General features: G+C 40.4%; 2 protein-coding genes across 9 annotated transcripts in view; one reads left to right on the forward strand and one right to left on the reverse strand.

Moving 5' to 3' along the window:
* The window catches only part of scly (selenocysteine lyase), a 34,796-nt gene extending 27,562 nt beyond the window's left edge, over positions 1-7,234 (forward strand). For all 7 annotated transcript variants that reach the window (XM_078409953.1, XM_078409957.1, XM_078409954.1 and 4 more), the window contains 3 exons: positions 3,211-3,313; positions 3,811-3,886; positions 6,787-7,234. In XM_078409953.1, the coding sequence (XP_078266079.1) occupies positions 3,211-3,313; positions 3,811-3,886; positions 6,787-6,940 (333 nt within the window). In that variant the 3' untranslated portion in view covers positions 6,941-7,234. The remainder of the gene's footprint in view (positions 1-3,210; positions 3,314-3,810; positions 3,887-6,786) is intronic.
* Positions 7,235-13,290: 6,056 nt separating this feature from the next.
* agxta (alanine--glyoxylate and serine--pyruvate aminotransferase a) overlaps positions 13,291-21,207 on the reverse strand; it is a 29,524-nt gene continuing 21,607 nt past the window's right edge. For both annotated transcript variants that reach the window (XM_078410670.1, XM_078410671.1), the window contains exons 5-11: positions 20,530-20,600; positions 19,715-19,799; positions 18,447-18,542; positions 17,928-17,997; positions 17,242-17,337; positions 15,561-15,689; positions 13,291-14,045 (exon numbers count right to left, since the gene is read on the reverse strand). In XM_078410670.1, coding sequence (XP_078266796.1) covers positions 13,941-14,045; positions 15,561-15,689; positions 17,242-17,337; positions 17,928-17,997; positions 18,447-18,542; positions 19,715-19,799; positions 20,530-20,600 — 652 coding nt within the window. In that variant the 3' untranslated portion in view covers positions 13,291-13,940. The remainder of the gene's footprint in view (positions 14,046-15,560; positions 15,690-17,241; positions 17,338-17,927; positions 17,998-18,446; positions 18,543-19,714; positions 19,800-20,529; positions 20,601-21,207) is intronic.

The following is a 21,207-nucleotide window of genomic DNA, read 5'->3' on the forward strand; positions in this document are numbered from 1 at the left end:
TTCTGTGCCAGCATCTGCAGTATCTTGTGTCTTCATAAATTATATTCTTTTATCGACATTCTTAATGGTTGTGGTGTATAACTAAGGCAGACATTTTGTAAACATATCCTTCTCGAAAGACTGGTGCTTATACCCTATTTTGCATGGTCTTGTCCATCCCCCTGTTTCATTAGTTCATAGTTTAGCAAACATCCTAAATCTATTTCTTGTTTCTATATCTACACGATGTGGTCTTGTGTCAAAGGTAGACAGAAAATGCTGGAGTAACTCAGGGGGACAGGCAGCATCTATGGAGAGAAGGAATGGGTGACATTTTTGGTCGAGACCATTCTTCAGACTGATGTCAGGGGAGTGGGCAGCACAGAGATAAAATGTAGTCGGAGACTGTAAGACTAGTAGGAGAACATGTGTCATACGTTGCTTTATAAAGTTCTGGTGAACTCTGGGGCATCTTCTTAGGTTAAATGAAAACTATTATATTTGCATCCCAAAGTGACTCTTTTTCAGTTTGCAATTGTTGCACTTGCAACTTTTCATCTCGTTCCAGGTGCATGTTGATTTGTTGATCTTCCTCATCAATTCTCTTTTTATTTTGTATTATCTAAATGCTTTCTGTCGGACCATTCAATCCATTAACTTTCCTTCTTTGATTTATATTTCTCTTTTCTTTCAATTTCCCTGATTATTATAACAAACTAGAAAAGAGGGCCCGTTGGGCCCGTCCCCACACCCCCCATTCTCTCCTCCCCCAGCCCCACTCTTACTCTCCAAGTGTGCCCATTGGGGAGGGCCCGTTGGGCCCGTCCCCACACCCCCCATTCTCTCCTTCCCCAGCCCCACTCTTACTCTCCAAGTGTGCCCGTTTTTTTTTTTTTCCTAATCAGATGTTTTGTTTTTTTTTCCTAATCAGATGTGCAGTACTTTGGTCAACGTGGGTTGTTTTTAAATGTGCTATACAAATAAAATGGACTTGACTTGACTTGACTTGACTTGCAATAACAAAAAAGACTTCTTGGAAGCTTTTCGAAACAATGTAGCCGTCACAAGCTGAAAACTAAATCCTTGCTGAAAACTAAATGATTTTCTGTAAACTTTTTGAAACAAATGTAGCCCCTTGAAGAAAAGGGTTAGAAATGAAAATTTAAACTTTAATATCTCTCTAGCTTTAAAAAGGTAGCTTCAATTTGAACGAAAGTACTTACAATAGTTGCCCAGGTTAATGGTGAATACGGCGGTACAAAAATCGTAGCGCTTTGGTGTACCGTCTTGGAGGAGTAGGGTTTGTAAGTTAAACTTCCGTACATACACACATACATCCCTACATACGAACGCAGAGTTTTAGTATTATACTAGAAAAGAGGGCCCGTTGGGCCCGTCCCCACACCCCCCATTCTCACTCCCCCAGCCCCACTCTTACTCTCCAAGTGTGCCCGTTGGGCCCGGAAAAGAGGGCCCGTTGGGCCCGTCCCCACACCCCCCATTCTCTCCTCCCCCAGCCCCACTCTTACTCTCCAAGTGTGCCCGTTGGGCCCGTCCTCCTGATCTGTGTATGTCAAGTGACCACTATAGCCTTAATTTTTATTTTTTTTTCCTAATCAGATGTTTTTGTTTTTTTTCCTAATCAGATGTGCAGTACTTTGGTCAACGTGGGTTGTTTTTAAATGTGCTATACAAATAAAACTGACTTGACTTGACTTGACTTGACTTGCAATAACAAAAAAGACTTCTTGGAAGGTTTTCGAAACAATGTAGCCGTCACAAGCTGAAAACTAAATCCTTTTCTGGAAACTTTTGGAAACAAATGTAGCCCCTTGAAGAAAAGGGTTAGAAATGAAAAATTTAAACTTTAATATCTCTCTAGCTTTAAAAAGGTAGCTTCAATTTGAACGAAAGTACTTACAATAGTTGCCCAGGTTAATGGTGAATACGGCGGTACAAAAATCGTAGCGCTTTGGTGTACCGTCTAGGAGGAGTAGGGTTTGTAAGTAATCTTCCGTACATACACATATACATACATACATACGGAATGTTGGACCGCAGAGTTTTAGTATTATACTAGAAAAGAGGGCCCGTTGGGCCCGTCCCCACACCCCCCATTCTCACTCCCCCAGCCCCACTCTTACTCTCCAAGTGTGCCCGTTGGGCCCGGAAAAGAGGGCCCGTTGGGCCCGTCCCCACACCCCCCATTCTCTCCTCCCCCAGCCCCACTCTTACTCTCCAAGTGTGCCCGTTGGGGAGGGCCCGTTGGGCCCGTCCCCACACCCCCCATTCTCTCCTCCCCCAGCCCCACTCTTACTCTGTCCTCCTGATCTGTGTATGTCAAGTGACCACTATAGCCTTCTTTTTTTTTTTTTTTTCCTAATCAGATGTTTTGGGTTTTTTTCCTAATCAGATGTGCAGTACTTTGGTCAACGTGGGTTGTTTTTAAATGTGCTATACAAATAAAAGTGACTTGACTTGACTTGACTTGACTTGCAATAACAAAAAAGACTTCTTGGAAGCTTTTCGAAACAATGTAGCCGCCGTCACAAGCTGAAAACTAAATCCTTGCTGAAAACTAAATCCTTTTCTGTAAACTTTTGGAAACAAATGTAGCCCCTTGAAGAAAAGGGTTAGAAATGAAAATTTAAACTTTAATATCTCTCTAGCTTTAAAAAGGTAGCTTCAATTTGAACGAAAGTACTTACAATAGTTGCCCAGGTTAATGGTGAATACGGCGGTACAAAAATCGTAGCGCTTTGGTGTACCGTCTAGGAGGAGTAGGGTTTGTAAGTAATCTTCCGTACATACACATATACATACATACATACGGAATGTTGGACCGCAGAGTTTTAGTATTATATAGATATTATATAGATAGATAGATAGATAGATAGATATAGATAGATAGTTTTAAAATATTTATCCAGTTTTACAATTTTTGCAGTTTGGTCAAAACATTGGCTTCCATGCAGATAATTTCTATTTAATTCGAGGAATAATTATTTATTCATCTCTCTTAACTGCAAGATGGCTAAAGTCCATGAGTTACCTCAGGTAACTTTGTTAAATATCTCGTCAGGGGGACAGGTTTTAGTAATTATGGAGATACAAGATTGGTTGGTCCAGTAAACTACATTTTAGCTATGTAAATTTTCATCAATGGAAATTAAATAGGAAATAATATGAATAACACACGTTTAACTTGGTTTTTTTCTATTCCTATCCTAGACTGTCTTTGGAAAGGAAAAACTTCATTTCAACAACCACTTTCAGGGCTCAGACTGTTTGCCGAATACCTGCAATGTGTCCATTCTTGGGCCTAACTTACAAGGTATGTTAAAAATATTGCGCAATAATGAATCAAACATAAAATTGTACAACAAAGAAGCAAACATAGGCAATGTGCTCCCTTGTACTGGTCCTTGTTTGCTACCCCATCCACTTTTTTATAGTATGGTTTATTAGTTTCTAATCGCATGAAATATATTTCTTTTTGTTCTATTCTTTGCACAAGAGAATACCAACATTTGTCACTCTTTGTTGATTTCTTTCTCATCTACTTAAGCAGTCAATATGGATATACATGGAACTGCAGGGGCTGGTTTACAAAAATAGACAAAGTGCTGGAGTAACTAAGCTGTCTTCAATTCTTAAATCAGTCTTCCCTTAAGTGATTAATAAATACAAATTCTGTGAACCCTTATTTAATGTACGTTTGGTGTTACTTATCAATGTGATGCTAATTAATGATAGAGTAAACTGAATGGAAACACATTGAATGACCATTAATGCTGTGGTATGCTACAATAATTGTTTGTTGTGCTTCAGGTCGGAACATACTGCTACACTGCCAAAGGCTACTAGCAAGCGTAGGAGCGGCTTGCCATTCTGAAAATGTCAATAGGTAAGAAGAACCAAGATGCTTCTGAAGTGGATTCTGGAGTAATTAGCAGAACAGCTTTACATAACATACCTGTTATTCTGAACTACCTTTTGTTGGAGCATCTGGTGAACCATAATCAGGAGAGTTATTGCAGAATTTTGATTATTCTCTAAATTAGAATGGAACAAAACTGGTTACAATATTACTGATTCACAAATTAGTTTATTTTTAATGATCTGCGAAGATCAATCTTTTGTGATTCAACATTTCATTGTTTCCTATAGTGAATGCTATTACATTGTTTTAATGTTAACTAGACCAAGTGGACCAAGTTGGGTCCAAATCTCTCCTGCGAGCCTCTCCCGGGGCAACCCTCCCCCAATTGACGAAGCTCGTTGCCGGGCGGGGAGTGTCCCCTAGGGCCGTGGGCGGGCGAGGGGGGACAGGGAAGGGGAGAGGGAGCCACTCACCTTGGCCCCGTGGCGCCAGCGCTGCAGCCAGAGTGAGCAGCGCTGGGCAGCGCTACGTCCACGTGGGACCCAGACCAATCGGGCGTTGAGCGGGATTAAAGGACCTTTTTAAAAAATAAATAAACTAAACTTTATTTTTCTTCTTTACGCTAAACTGTTTTTTTTTTAAATGAGAAAAATCTACCCCCCCCCCTCATTGGCCGCCACTCCCATCACTCTGGCAAGTCCCGCCCCCTCGCTCATTGGTCGTGGGCCCCCTCTCCTATTGTGACATCACACACTTAACCTTGCCAAGCTTCAATTTAATAAGCTAATTTTTAAACTTTAAAATCTCTCTAACTTTAAAAATGTAAGACCAATAAGTGGCATTTTAATTATGAATGTAATATGTTTTTAAGTGTTGGTCAACAAGCAGGACACTGAACACTGTCCCTTTCACAACCTGATGGGTGTTTACACTGTCCTTTACTTTCATGCTTGACTGAAGTGTAGGTGTGCTTCTGTACTTTTCATTTTGGCTACGTTAATGCAAAGACTCAAGTTGGTCACAAAGAGCAACTGGGGTCATTGATGGTAATTAAATTACTGAAGTGAGTGACAGATATCCATTTAACAATCTATCCTTAAATCTGATGATTTCCACATCCCACATTGCTCTGAAGTAATCATAAAACATTCAATGGCACAGCCCATTGAAAGTGACCATAATTTCCCCAGAATGCAGTGTGTGAAATGCATGGGACTTGAACACAGTTGAGGCCAACATTGGGAGGAAAAAAAGAATTAATGATACGTTACATATTCAGATTGAATGCAGTTTTCGTTCCATTTTTCTTCTCGTTGTCCCATAGGATACATGGATATAAGGCAAATTAAATTAATGAGCTTCAGGAAAGACGGAAGATAACAGCAGTAACTTCTCATGTTAACAGCCATGACTCTCAGAAAAACAGTCGATATTGTGTCAATGAAACTCCTTCAGAAAATAGCTCGATATAGTTCAGATTTAGGATTACACTAGACCAAGTGGACGCATTGGGCCCAACCCTCTCCTGCATTGGTGCAGCACTCTCTCTCCCCCAGGAGATAGATTTAAACTTTAAAATGTGAATAACTTAAAAAATATAACACCGATTTCAATGAAACATTCCATTAGCACCAAAGGGACGACGGTGAGTAAGGTGGGCCTAAAATTGTTGCGCTATTGTGTACCGTTTTGGCTGTAGTTCAGGAACAAACAAACAAACGAGAGTTTCAGTATATCGATGGTCAGATGAGGTATTACATAGAAACATAGAAAATAAGTGCTGGAGTAAGCCATTTGGCCCTTTGAGCTAGCACCGGCATTCATATGATCATGGCTGATCATCCAAAATCAGTACCCTGATCCTGCTTTTCCCCCATATCCCTTGATTCTGTTAACCCTAAGAGCTATATCTAACTCTCTCTGGAAAACATCCAGTGATCCACTTCTGTGGCAGAGTATTCCACAGATTCACAACTCTCTGGGTGAAAAGGTTTTTCCTCGGCCTACCCCTTATTCTTAAACTGTGACCCCTGGTTCTGGACTTCCCTAACATCAGGAACATTTTCCTGCATCTAGCCTGTCTGAGCCCTTAAGAATTTTATGTTTCTATAAGATCCCCTCTCACCCTTCTAAATTCCAGTGAATATAATCCCAGTCGATCCATTTATTCCCGTCTGCCAGCATGCTTTCTTGTCACAGAAGTTATTTAAATGTGCAGCTTCAGGAAAAGCAAATAGCACGTGCTGATAGTGAAACTTGAACATAAAAAAGCAATAAAGTTTTGCTTGATTTTGGATGACAGTTGGCTGCCTGGACAGATTCCCTTTTGTGAGCCAATGAAGAACCAAAGGTAAAAGATTGTCTTGAACAATCTTCAAACTTTTTAATCCTAATCCCAGTTTATAAATGTTTATATTGCTTAAATGTGTTTGGACAAATGTTGATATTTAATTTCCCGGCTTTTGGGCCATTTGCCATCAGGTTTGTAGACAGGTTTCGATGATGTGTCCTTTTAGAATCACAAAGTAGACATACAAAACTTTCCTTCTGGAATTTGAGAAGTGATTGCATGGGCGTTCACAGTGCCGCAGCTGGTAGAGCTGCTGCCTCACAGCACCAGAGACCTGGCCTCGGGGCTGTCTGTATGGAGTGTACGTTCTCCCTGTGACTGCATGGCTTTCCTCCTAGTGCTCTGGGTTCCTACCATATCCAAAAGACGTGGGTTTGTAAGTTAATTGGCCTCTGGTAAATTGCCTCTAATATGTAGGAAGTGGATGCGAAAGTGGGATGACTTGGAACTAATGTGAATGGGACATTGCTTCGTTGGGCCAAAGGGCCTGTTTCCATGCTGTATTGTTCAATCAAGCAATCTTAATGCTCTTATCCTGTCACTTTGCCTGTAACAAATTGTCGTGTTATTTCAGGCCTTCACATGTGCTACTGAATAGCGGCATTCCATATGAGGTGGCAGAAAATGCCATTCGATTAAGTGTGGGACGGGCAACATCAAAAGAGGATGTTGATACCATCGTAGAAGATCTGAGTCTAGCGGTCAAATTGTGTGCTGCCCAGACTTGAGTAGCACCCAAAGAAGAACTAATTACTGCCTCAGAAAGGTAGAACTCCACAGAGGAACCATGTGGCCTTTCCCTCCCAGAGGGGGTGACTTTAATATTCCACCAAGTTGTGCAAGTTCTTCTTTTGTGATTAGATCAAAAGCAATCAAAAGTTTTAAGGAATTTCCATTTCTAATGTATTCAGTTTGCTGCATATATATGTTGTTAAAACGTTCCATGTGGATTTATTTTCGTAATTTTCATTGTTAATCTTGGATTAATCATTGGGCGTGGAGACATTGTGTTTATTTCAGGAAAATTCTATTTCAGTAAAATTAATAAAATTTGTCCGTTTGGCTCCTGGAAAACATCAAGATTTATTTTTTTAACAACATTTTAAAGTGCTTTCCAATTCCCTGGTTAGTGATGGATATTATGTTCTGAATATACAAACATATCTGAGTGGAAATGTTTAAAACAAACACTTCTGAAAAGTAGTGCATTTTGAATTTGTGTCCTAATAAACTGATTGAATTCATTGCAGAAACCGACAGGATAGCGGAGTGAGGGGGTATGGGGAGAAGGCAGGAACGGGGTACTGATTGAGAGTGATCAGCCATGATCGCATTGAATGGCGGTGCTGGCTTGAAGGGCTGAATGGCCTACTCCTGCACCTATTGTCTATTGGAAGTGTTTCTAGGCTGCATGGAGGAGGAATGTTGGAACATAGTTTAAAGGACCAGGAGCAATCAATTTTTGCACAAGATGTGCTTCCTGATGCCTTAGCCAGCAGATAATAAGCAATGAGGCTATTGACAGAGTAATTTATTTGAAGTAACACCTAGTATGCCTGGTGTAGCTTGGTTTCAGAAAATAAAAAGCAAATATTGAGCCAAATATTTGATGCAAAAATAGTTATGTTGGTTATTATATGTGATACTAAGATAAAGATTTAAAATAATTAGATTTTTTAATAATAATTATTATTTTTAAAGTTAATGTGTCTCCTCTTAAGGGTTTTTTTGAGGAATGACCTAAGGGGATCATAACGTGACTCACAGCAAAACTGCTTTCCAAAGGAGTGAGACAGTATCTTGAAATAGAAGGGTCCAGATAAAATATTCCAAGGAAAGGTTCTATATTCACCTGCCGAAGCAACAACACACATGGTACTCTGTTATTCTTATCACATGCTGTAACCCTGCTGAACAGAGGCAGAAATACCTTGCCTGTGCTGGTCCTTGTACCCATCCCTTCAATACTTCTAGTCTTGAGCTGTTGGTGTTCAAAGCGTCTCTTAATTTCATATACACTGCTGGATTAGCACCATGCCAGGCCATGGTCTTTGAGGAGAACCAGATCCATCTCCTTGAAAGGAGAGTAGCAGATAGAGCTAGCATGGAGACTAGAGGACAACATTTTTTTCCAGTGGTTTAGACTGTGCACAAACATTACAGGCATACAGAGATTCTGTGTGACTTCCTAATTATCAGTAATGAACAATAAATATGACAATTGACATGCATCTAATTTTTGACCACAATGGTCGAGGCATGGAATCCCGGAAATCCACTGCATTTTCAGTGGAGATTGAGGTGGATTGGGGGGACAATATGCAGATGGTCTGGCCCCAGAAAGCCCATCTTTAGACCACAACCTCTGAAACCACTGAGGGGAATAAAAATGGCAGCATTAAGGTAGAATGTTGTGCTGTTCTTCAGGAAATAATAGACCATGGAGCCTGTGCCGTTATCCCCAGGCCAGTGCCTCAATTTATTGTCATTGCAATGGATTCTTGGAGTGGCATGAATGACACAAACGCATTCATCCATGATGCCAGCAGACATGGGTGACTGGAAGCTTGGTTTGCAAGGCACATGGCAGCACTGGATTATTGGGTAGCTCTTGCTGCATTGGAAGATGAGACAAGATATGCTGCATTAGTTGGGTCCACACTCAATGGAATGAAGGTGGCCAACCCTTCTAAGTTGTATTCAGGCTCTATGAATCTGACATGTCCCTATGAATGATTCTCACTAATGATTAATTATCCAAGTTCAATGTCATGGAATTCTTTCTCTAACGTTTCTACATTGTGTAAAACCTTAACCTTTGACCAAAGTTCGTTCCCACTATCTTATTTTACACAATGTCAGTGTTCTTTCCCCAGTGCTGACTCTGGGAAGCTCCTTGATCCTTTAAGTCTCCACTGTTATGACATTTTTTGAACACATTTGTAGGTTGACAATTAGCCCCTGTACCCGAGTTGAAGTAGTGTGTACTCTGCAGCAGTGTAACTACTGCTTCTTGCAGTCTTCAGATAGTTGTCACTTGATGAATTGCAAGGTGAGAGGTTGACTTCAACTTGGATTTAGTAGTAGCCAAAATTCGGAGACGGGAGTGCTGGAGAATAGTGATAAGTGTGTGAGAACGAAAAGATTTCAGATAGTATGTTACCAGGATATATTTCAAGGAGCAGCATCTTAAGCATATGGAAATTTAAAAGTGCATTCATTCACGCTGGTTGCATAAAAGCAAAAATGTCAAATAGATCAGATGATGCCACTGGTTAGGGCTGCTTTTCTTTATTGCGACTTTTCTCAATGTAAAACAATTTGGATGTTTTTTTTAAGAGGCAGGACTCATTCATTTTGTTTTATTGTAGAAGGATCTATTTCAGACCAGGGAATTGTTTGTTATAAGGAATAGGAGTAGAATTAGGTCATTCGGCCCATCAAGTCTACTCCGCCATTCAATCATGGCTGATCTATCTCTCCCTCTGAACTCCATTCTCCTGCCTTCTCCCCATAACCTCTGACACCTGTACTAACCAAGAATCTATCTCTGCCTTAAAAATAACAACTGACTTGGCCTCCACAGCCTTCTGTGGCAAAGAATTTCACAGATTCACCATCCTCTGACTAAATACGTTTCTCCTAATCTTCCTAAAAGAACGTCCTTTAATTCTGAGGCTATGACCTCTAATCCTGGACTCTCCCACCAGTGGAAACACACTGTCCACATCCACTCTATCCAAGCCTTTCACTACTCTGTATGTTTCAATGAGATCCCCCCTCATTATTCTAAACTCCAGCGAGTACAGGCCCAGTGCTGACAAACGCTCATCATAGATTAACCTACTCATTCCTGGGATCATTCTTGTAAACCTCTGGACCCTCTCCTGAGCCAGCGCATCCTTCCTCAGATATGGTGCCCAAAATTGCTCACAATACGTTTGATGCAATTGCATGAAAAGATATATTAAGATATTGTGATCCTTGTGGTATTTTTCTACCCTGATTATTTTTCTAGCTGTCAACCCACCATAGGTTAAATTGGTTACATAGTAAAGCAATTAAATTTTTCAACTGAAAAATAGTAACTCCAAATTAAGCATAATCTGAGGCACAAGAAAACCAGAATTGTTTAATGTTGATGAGTTTACATCAGAAGTGAGCTCTGGTGAAAGGTCACCAACCGGAAATATTTGCTTGTTTCTAGATTAATACTACTTAACATGGGAGTATTGTTCATAAATCAGATTCGCAGATTAGGCCTTTCGACCCATCGCATCTACTCTGCTATTCATTCGTGGCTGATCTATCTTTCCCTCTCAACCCCCTTCTGTCTTCTCCCCGTAACCTTTGACACCCTTACTATTCAAGAAACTGCCAATCTTCTCCATTTTAAAAACACCCAAAGACGGGCTCCATAGCTGTTGATAGCTATGAGCACAGATTCACCAGCCTCCGGCTAACAAAATTCCTCCTCATCTCTCCTCCAATGGTATGTCCTTTTATTTTGAGGCTGTGCCCTCTGGTTCTAGACTCTTCCACTAGTGGAACATCCTCTTTACTTCCACTCTATCCAGGCCTTTCATTATTTGGTAAGTTTCAATGAGGTCATGAGGCTGTCAAATGCTCATCATATCTAGGACTAGAGGTCACAGCCTCGGAATTAAAGGACATTCTTTTGAAAGGAGATGAGAAGAAAATTCTTTAGTCAGAGGGTGGTGTGGTGAATCTGAAATTCTTTGCCACAGAAGGCTGTGGAGGCTGTCAGTGGATATTTTTAAGGCAGAGATAGATAAATTCTTGATTTGTACAGGTGTCAGAGGTTATGGGGAGAAGGCAGGAGAATGGGGTTAGGAGGGAGAGATAGGCAGGAGAATGGGGTTAGGAGGGCCAGCTACGATTGAATGGTGGAGTAGACTCGATGGGCTGAATGGCCTAATTCTTCTCCTATCACTTATGACCTTGCGTTAACCCAATCATCCCCAGGATCATTCTGGTAAACCTCTGGACCCGAATCAACCCCAGATATGGGGTCCAAAAATGCCCACAATTCTCTAAACACGGTCTGACCAGTGCCTTATAAAGCCTCAGCATGCATCCCTGCTTTTGTATTCTAGTCCTCTTGAAATAAATGGTAACCTTGCATTTGCCTTCCTTACTCCAATTCAACTTGCTAATTAACCTTTTGGGAATCCTGCACCATCACTTCCAAGTCCTTTTGCACTTCCGCTTTCAGAATCCTTTCCCCATTGGGAAAATTATGCCTTTATTCCTACTACCAAAGTGCATGATCACACATTGCTACACTATTCCATCTGCCAATTTTTTCCCCACATTCCCAACCTGTCCGAGTCGTTCTGCAAACTCCCTGCTTCCTCTACGCTACCTTTACACTACCTCCTCCTCCACCTATCTTTGTATCATCCTCAAATTTGGCCACATAACAATTAACATTGTGTGTTTATTCCACCGGTACATTCCACCGGGTGGTACCACACGATGGCAGCCTCACTAACAGTCTGTCTCGTCCTTCTTTTGTTGTATTCAGTTTGTTGTTAAATGTATGTTTTAGTGCATCTTTAGTTTTGTATTATTTGGGAGGTGGGGGAAACATTTAAAAATGTATATTTTTTAAATCACTTTCCTCAACGGGGATGCAACTTTTTTCTGTATCGTATCTCCGTCCGCACTGCGGCTTAACATCGAAGAGCTGGTGGCCTCTTGCTGGGGATCGACTTCAGGAGCTCCAACCACGGCAGCCTGCAGACTTAATATCATGGAGCTGGCAGTCCCTTTGTCAGGGATCGACTTCGGGAGCTCCAACCCCGGGAGCCTGTGGACTTAACATCATGGAACTCGCGGTCCCTTGGTTGGGGACCGACTTCGGGAGCTCCAAACGCAGGAGCTTCAACCGCCGGCTGCGGGAGCTTCGATCGCCCCGAAGCCGGATAAAAGGAGGGAAGAAGATAAGACTTTATTACCTTCCATCACAGTGCGCTATGGTGGATGTTTATGTTAATTTTTATGTTGGTTTGTGTCTTGCTGCTTTTTTGGTATGTGCATGGCAAATCAAATTCCTTGTATGTTCTTACATACTTGGCTAATGCATTATTTGTATCTTATTGTAAATGTCCAGAATCCCCACAGTATTTTCCTTTTGGTATTAATTGAAATTATGACCTGGTTCTGGGTCAATTTAGACCATGTCAAAACTTCTTGGCAAGCATTAGAGGTGATCCCATTCCTTCTCACGTGCATGATGTTTTTACCCATTGGACCTGTTTGCACTTGTCAAAAGATCTGAAGTTCAAGATTGTAAAATTGATTCAATAACTGATGAATTGGTGTGGTTGTTTGATGAATGGTATTGGATTTGGAGATTTTCCACAATGTTCAGCAATTGTTATTCCCAAAGACAAAAATCTCCTTCCCCAAGACTCTTTTCGGAAGCGGAGTTGAGACTAGTAAATGGTGACAATCATCCTTGCTCAGAGTTTTAAATGGATTATGAGAGAATACGTACAGTCAGTGGTTTTCTAGGTCCTGTGCAAATGGAGCTATTCAAAAATATGGGCAAATGATAAACCATGATCTTTATATCCAATAGGTATTAAACAAGCTTATTCTTTAATGTTTAATTAAAACTAGATAAAGTTAGGTTGAACTTATTTGTTAATTTTATGAGTTACTAAAACAAAGTTTAAGTTTAAAGGTCATATTTGTATTTATGTCAGAACACTTCTTGGAAACATTCCAACTGTTGTACATGCAATTGATAACTGTGGCTGCTATTTTCTACAATGGTATTGATGAATGCTGATATTACTGGAGAGAGGGATGTTGGAACTGGTCCATATATTCGATCATTCTACATATGTAATTTAAAGTCTCTTCGTTATGACCTGTAAAACTATTTCCTCAATGGCATGGAATATCAGAACAGCTTATAAACTATGATTTATTTGATGGATGTGGACATAATGTAATTTTTATTCCAATTTTTAATTGACTATATATAATGCCATAAGACAGGCAGAATGTGGACTATAATATCAAAATAAAAATTGAATTCAAGAAACAAAAGTAAAATGGTGTTTATTCAGTGGTGCACATTGAGTTAATAAGACAACATTATTGTATGAATGTTCCATTCTACTAAAATGAGTACAAGTATATTGGATTGGTACAGTTCTCAACCGTGTAATTAATAGGGTGAGGTCTGTTACCTTCACAATATCTCTAGCTATCAACATGACCATGTTCCATCACCTGCTTCAATTGTGACCTGTCTGGTGAGGTCCACACCCTTTTGGGATAATCTATGTGTAACAGGCTTGGTCCATCCGCGCAACCTTTTTTTCTCTGACACCAGAAGCATCAGAGGTCTACTCTGAGGCAAGAAAAAAGTGCGAATACATCCTTCACTCTTTTAACATTGGAAAACTAAACAGTGAATCCGGATTAACGACATCAGTGAACATATCAGCCCTCCAAATCCAAAAGATTATTTTCTGAATTCAAAAGATTTGATTTATTGAATCTCTTCATTAATATCTTTGAATGCCTTGGACTCTATCACCCAAACAGTTACCTTTTGAAGCTCCAAGGTTGTTGATGTTTCGGTACAATTAGAACAATTTTTATTTTATCATTGCTTATACATCAGTGATTAGTTTTCTCTTTGGTCATCTGGTTAATAGACACTGGAACTGTTCAATGGTCTGACCATTACTTGGATTTCTTGCAGTTCTTAAGGGCATCTTTCAGAGCTCGGAGAACAAGATCTGCGTTCTCTTTTGTGCTATTGATGCCCATTAATCCAATACGCAAAACCTAAAGACAAAGACCAAAGATTTATTTAGAGCATAGCTTAGCAAACATCAGTATGAACCCATTCATTCCAAGCAATGATGCAGAGGCTGCACGAGGAAAAAGCACACCAATTATGAAAGTGATCCTGGCCCATCTTCAACCTGGTGCTGGAGAGAAATTGAGTAACAAACCTTGAGTAACTTTAAAATATCATTAAAAAATCCTACTTTATTTCTGCTTTTAGAACCTTGATAAATGAATTCTGAGAGTTTAGTTTAGAGATACGACACGGAAACAGTGGATACAGCACGGAAATAGGCCCTTCAGGCATCGAGTCTGTGATGACCAGTGATCCCCGTACACTAACACTATCCTACATGCATTAGAGACAATTTTACCAAGCCAATTGGCCAACAATTTGGAGTACGTCTTTGGAGTGTGGGAGGAAACCAATGCAAGTCACGGGGAGAACGTACTAACTCCATACAGACAGCACCCAAGATCAGGATCAAACTCTGATCTCGTGCTGTAAGGCAGCAACTCTGCCGCTGCGCCACCTTGCTGCCCTAGTAATTAAAGAGCAACTTTGTTGGCTGTTATCATAAGCAGGAGTAGAGTGATCCATTAATTAATCGTATGCGTCGGTATTAAGTCTGCATGTGCAGTTACAGGGAGGTAGCTCTGGAATAATCAGCTGTCAAGAAATTTATGGAAACCCTTAACAAGAGGTTTTATCTGTAATGTCTATCTCTGACGTAGACCATAACGTAGTGTATGGTCTCGAAAAACTCTAAAAAGTAGAACTAGAAACTAAACCATTGTGCCAGTCGCCTCATCTTTACTTCAATAAACGCTGTTCCAATATTTGCATGAACCAGAGGGAGAAAGTCCACAAACAATTTAATGATTAGCAACTGCTTTGCTGTGATGTGGCTTGGGGGAAATCATTTATCCAAGAATGAATCACATCCAGATTCCATAAGGATTAACTACTGCTTATTCCTGCACTATCTGAGCTAAAAAATCAACCTATGTTAGAACTTCTAACTGGCTTTATGGAGCTGCTGAAGTGATCTTGTCAGCTGTGTGTATAGCCGATTAATGCAGTTACTCAGCTAAGAACAGGGAAATGCCATGTGGGGAGTCTTACATAATATATCCGTATATTGATAACATATTTGCAAATATTGCCATTTATTTAGCCAGGATGCATGTAAATGTAAACAGATATAAATGGTTCGCCACATATCTTTCATGAAATCCATTCACTTTAAGATAGAATATAACTTTGACAGTGCATCCTGGCCCCATGTATTGAAGACCTGATTGCTCTCTTAATGCCCTGCAACTATGTTATGCCAAGTGATACTGGCCAGCTGCATACGTAGACAAGCAATACCCTATTGGATTGGAAGTGTTCTTTCCTAAAATACAAGGGTAAAGTAATAAATTACAGAAAAAATGTCCACGTCTTAATTCTATGAAACCGGCCATCTTCCCTGCATGTGCCTCTGAGCCACACCTGCTTTTACGTACCATGCCAAGAGTGGGTCCCAGTCCACCAGTGATCTCGATCTGGTAGTTCTTCATTATATAGTCAGTGATGTCTTTCCATTCATAACCTTCAGGCACTGCAATTGTTGTGACTGTGGAGAGCCTTAGTGCCTGAGGAGTAAATGACAAATATTTTAATGTTTTTTTTTCCAAAACCTTCTCTAAAATGTCTTTAACTACCAATTTAGTTGCAAGATCTTTGATTACAGCATCAAATAGCAAAAGTAGTTGTATGGCTAATATACTTACTACCAAGGCTTGGCAATGTTTCTGGACGTACTCCATGATTTCAGGAGGAAGATTGTGAAATGTTTGTGCACTGCGCTGAAAGTCTGCTAGATCTGACCATAAACTTGAGCAGAGTAATGCTTATAGACGCTGTTATCCAGTGATGACAAATGCTAAAAAACCAAGCAGCAACAGCCAGGAAGGCACATCATCTACACTTCATGCTGCCTCGGGAAAGCAGCCAACATAACCAAAGACCTTTCTCACCTTGTCCCTCTTCACATTCCTGGGCATAACTATTACCGATGATCTGTCGTGGACCAACCTCATTGAGGCAACAGCCAAGAAGGCACACCATCTACACGTTCCTCAGGAAAGCAACCAACATAAATACCCTGGTCCGTCTTTTACCTCTTCTCGTCTGACAAAAGATACAGAAGCTTGAAAGCACGCATGCTGAGACTCAGGAGCAGCTCTTCCCTTCTGTTATCAAGCTTCTGAACAGTCCTTCCATAAGTCAGGGTACTGTTTGACTCACTTCTATCTCATTGTTGATATTGGACTTTGTTTCTGGAACTATTATGTTACAATGCTGATAATTATATTCTGCACTCTATCTTCCCTTTGCTCTATTTATTGTACTTGAGTTTGGTGTGATTGTATTTATATATACTATTATCTGATTTGATTAGATAGCATGTAAAACAAAGCTTTTTTAATAAATCTAAACCTAAACCTGGTTGATTTCAAAGTGAAATACTTTATCTTTGACAGAGTTTTAAACCAAGGTATTGTAAACATTTATGTAGATGTCAGCAGGAAGGCACTGGATTTATGATGTTCTAACTCATACCCTTTGCACCTATCTCTCAAGGTAGCAACCATTACTTTGATCCCCGCTATTTACCCCAGCCAACGTTTTTAGCAAATTTAATTCACCACCCTATCACATAGGTTGAAATTCCAAAGTTCCTCTTCATCGTCTACCCACAGGGCAAAATGGGGACAGAGGTCTTCAAAATAACACTTCAATAGTTAAAGTATTTATCAATGAGTTTATCAATGTAACTGAACCTTGTTTCCTCTCCAAATGAAGAATATGTAGATATGAATTCAGACTTTGATTCTTAAAATTAATCCCACGCAGTTGCTCCAATTCAAGTTTAAACATTTTGAAGAGTGCCGATTGATCTCTGCAGGCCCAACTGCATTGGTTGTCAAACCAGTTGCTTCTCTGCCCATCTCCTTTGACTCACAACCTACTCACAATGAAGCATCTACAGTAAGAATGTTATCATACATGTTTGATCTATACAATACTGCCTGATCCTATCGTAAATTTGTGAGTGGACTAATGCTCATGGACACAGCCTCTCCAACGATGACAAATGCAAAGTTTTTCACTGTTCACTTGGCTCCAAAGTAAAGTGCTCACCTTGTCTTTGACGAAGAGTTTCAAACCAAGGTCCTGCAGGCCTTTGTGCAAGTACTCAGCATTTTTCTGGTGAAGTTTCCAGTGTTTCTCAAGGCCCTGTAGAGAATTGGCAACAATGCTTCACAGAAGGTCAAGACTGAAAAAAGGTGAACTCCCATCCCCAGTACTTTTAAGATCAAACTCTAGTCAGGTACAATGCACGGGAACAGATTGGAAAGAGAATAATTGGAATAGTCAGAAGTCATAACGCAGGGAAAAGAGGCAGGCCTAGTGTAAATAGCAGGGCTCAATGTAATGGTTGCTCCATTGAGAGAGAGGTGCAATGAGTATATTCTGTTCATATTTGAACCAAGGAATGAGTGAGGTTTGGAGAATACAAATATAGTGCAAACTGATATAGTCCTGGGAAAGGAGTGAATGAGCAGTGCTTTACATGTGTGATTTTTGATAGGGTTCCACCTGTGCATACTCATACCCAAAGGTTCACATTATGAATACCTTCTACATAATGGTGGAGTAGGATGGGTGAGCATGGGTGGCAGGTTAAGGACCCTAATCAGCCAACTTTGCTACACTGCTGGAAGTTAGCTAGCGATTGCTGGATGAGTGAACTTAGATGTGCGTATTGCACTGGTGAAAACGATGGGAAAAAAAAATCCAAATTTGACAAAAACACCAATACTCACTGTTTCTGCAAGAATTGCAAGTGCCTCTCTCAATGCAAAAAGACAGGTGATGGGGCTTGTATGATGATATCTGTAAAATAAGATGCAACATTACCACATTTCCAGTTAATGGGGTTCAGCATATCATGTCTCTGGACCCATGAAATTTCCTATCATCATTTTCCCTACCAGCAAGGTTCACCAAAGCCTTTTCTCCATCAACTTTTATAATTTTTGCCAATTTTCTCTCTTCACCCAATTACTCATTCTGTTTCCCAACTGCATCTCTCTCCCTCTTAAACACCATTTCCCTCGCTCCCCGTCACGGACGCTCTGTCCATCTGCCTCTTTGACGCTCTGTCTATCTGACTCCCGGATGCCCCATCCCTCCATCCTCCCCGCCAATGCACTCCACCTCACTCTTTCACACTGCCTCCCATTCCATTCCCTCTTCACGCCTGGGATTCCACCCCACCCCATTCAATTAATTCCCAAATCTCGAATATTTCCTGTAATGTAAAAACAGAAACTCTGTCCCACTTTCTTGGACTCCCATCACAGCCCCAGAAGTTTGAAAGGCAACTCATGTCGAGATACAAAGAAGTAGGTTTCTTCTTCCGATTAAATATTTTCTGGCTGTAAACAGAACACAAAGACACTTTTAGAAAATGATGCAAAATATTGGTGAAGAAATATAGTTTGATGCTCTATGACTCTGGTTATTCTCACATAAGTAAGATATGCCATGCTACTGAATGGTCTTACACAAAAATGTTTCTGCAGGAGGGAGGCTGATTAGCAATTAATTAAGAATTATAGATACAAGGAGGAAGCAATCTGGAATGTTTTCATTCAATTTACTGATTCTAGGGAAGCATTGAATGGCTGAGGAAAATTATGGCTAGGAAGATGTGAAAAATAACTGAAATAGATTCACACAGTGACTCAAGGAATTTTCACAGAGATGGGTAATTAACTATGACACTGCGTGATCATGGATTTGAGAAATGAAAGCAAAGCAACTTTAAAAGGGTCCTGACCTGAAATGTCGCCAGTCTATTCCCTCCCCAGATGCTGCCTGACCCTTGTGTTCCTCTATTACTTTCTGTTTTGCTCAAGATTTCAAATCTGCAGTCTCTTGTGTCTCCAAGTTTAAATTCAAAATTGTGAGAAGAATGAAGGAATGGAAATCATCTGCCTTGTGTGGTACTCCTTGTAATTAGTTCCTGGTTTAATTGGGCAAAGTAGGTCTTTCTGCCATTAAAAATGTTAAAGAAATAATATGTATTTGTATTTAACTCTTCATGACCCCAAGAACATTAAAATCTCTTTTGGACACCTTAATTCATTTTGAAATGTTTTCCTTAAAGTAAAGCAAAAAGAACTTAAACCAATTTGTAAACATCAAGGTTCCACAGAGATCAGTATAACCACTTCATTTATTTTATAAACAGTGATGAGGGATGTATTAACTTGGAGCTACTCTGCTCTTCTTCAAACAGTATCACTTTGTGGCAGCTTATGTCCAACAATGAATGGGATGGGGTGTGAAATCAGTCGCCAGTCTGCAATTTTGTTCATGTGTATTTCAGTGATTGTCACAGGTAGCAGATGTGTGGCAGGACATGGCCTTTTGTAGTTTTAGAAAATAACTGCAGATGCTGGTACAAATCGAAGGTATTTATTCACAAAGTGCTGGTCGGGCAGCATCTCGGGAGAGAAGGAATGGGTGACGTTTCGGGTCGAGACCGTAGTTCCCTGGGATTACTTAAGTTGCAGAGCAGGTGAGAAAAAAAATAGTTACAAACCATGCTTTGTCATTAAAGGAGATTGGCGCAGTTCCAGGGGTACAGTTGAGGACTTTCTGGGATCCAGAGTAAAGGATGTCAATGCCTGAATAGAAAAAGATGGTCACATCATTTGGAATATCAGAGCGACTACTCAAGATAATGAGAAATGGCAACAAAATACTGAGTAGGGCTGTTACGCAAATCAGTGGAAAGAACACACAATTGGGACGATATGGGAAATGTCAAAGGCGTTTTTCATTCTCTTGAGTAATTGTGATGCATGTTCCTAACCGGCATTAATAACATGTTGGGTATATATGCCAATGGAATGTACACTTAAATGCGATTAAATACTTTTAAAGTTCTTAAACAACAATGGGTTTTTTAATGATTCGTCAAGACCATCAAGTATATTTTTCATACCAGTACTACACTTACCACATTTTATTCTCTGCAAATTCCCATCTCCCATGCACCTGTACAATAGGGCTGATTTACCTGCAATTAACCAATTAACCTGCAGACCTATACTTCTTAGGGAAATGGGAGGAAACTGGAGCACTGGGAGATACCTCAGTGACAGGGAGAACATGAAAACTTCCCAACGTCAGCACCGAAAGTCAGGATTGAACCCCAATCACGCGTGTGGGGAGGCAGTAGATCCACTAGATGTGCCACTGTGCCACCCTGTTTCCCTCCCCACAGATGCTGCTTGGGCTGCTGATCATTTCCAGCCATCACTGTTGTTACTTTATGTTATAAATAAAATGATAAAGGAAGGTAAAAACATTGGATCATTCACTTTTGTTAACAATGTTGGGTCTCATGCATACCCTGTTCATCCATGTAGAGAGGAGTCCCGCCGAGAGAGGCCACAGAGTCAACCAGCAGCAAACAGTTATGCCTGGAGAGAAATAAAACAACACTAGAGATTGCAAAAAGAGTAGGTATTTAAACATCACAGCACTAACTACAGATGTACAGCACAAAACGGATCCGTCCGCCCAGCATGTCCGTGTTACCTGTTACACTGCCTAGACTAATCCCATTTGACTTTATTAGGTCCATAAGCCTTCTGTGTTGACGATTAATGTTCTTGTCTAGATATTACTTAAATGCGGTGAGATAATCTGCTTCCACCACCACCTCAGAAAGCACATTCCATATGCCAACCACCCTATATGTGAAAAGAATCTCCCTCAGATCCTCTCAAAACCTTCTACCTATGCTAACTTGTTTTAGACGCCCCCAACACAGGAAAAATATATTTTCTATCTACCTTCCTCATACATTTATGTAGTCTATAGAGTCATCATTCAACTCCTTCACTGCAGGGAAAACAAACTCAATCTATCCAGTTTCTCATTGTAATCGTAATTGTTCAAACCAGAGATCATCCTGGTGACTTTCCTTCTACCGTTTCCATCCTTGCTATTAATGTGGTGACCGAACTGCACACAGGACTCCAGGTGTTGCCTGACCAATGCTTTAGAAAACTGTTGCAGCTCTTG

The sequence above is a fragment of the Rhinoraja longicauda genome, chromosome 13 (genome assembly GCF_053455715.1).
Source record: "Rhinoraja longicauda isolate Sanriku21f chromosome 13, sRhiLon1.1, whole genome shotgun sequence".
Classification (NCBI taxonomy): Eukaryota; Metazoa; Chordata; class Chondrichthyes; order Rajiformes; family Arhynchobatidae; genus Rhinoraja; species Rhinoraja longicauda.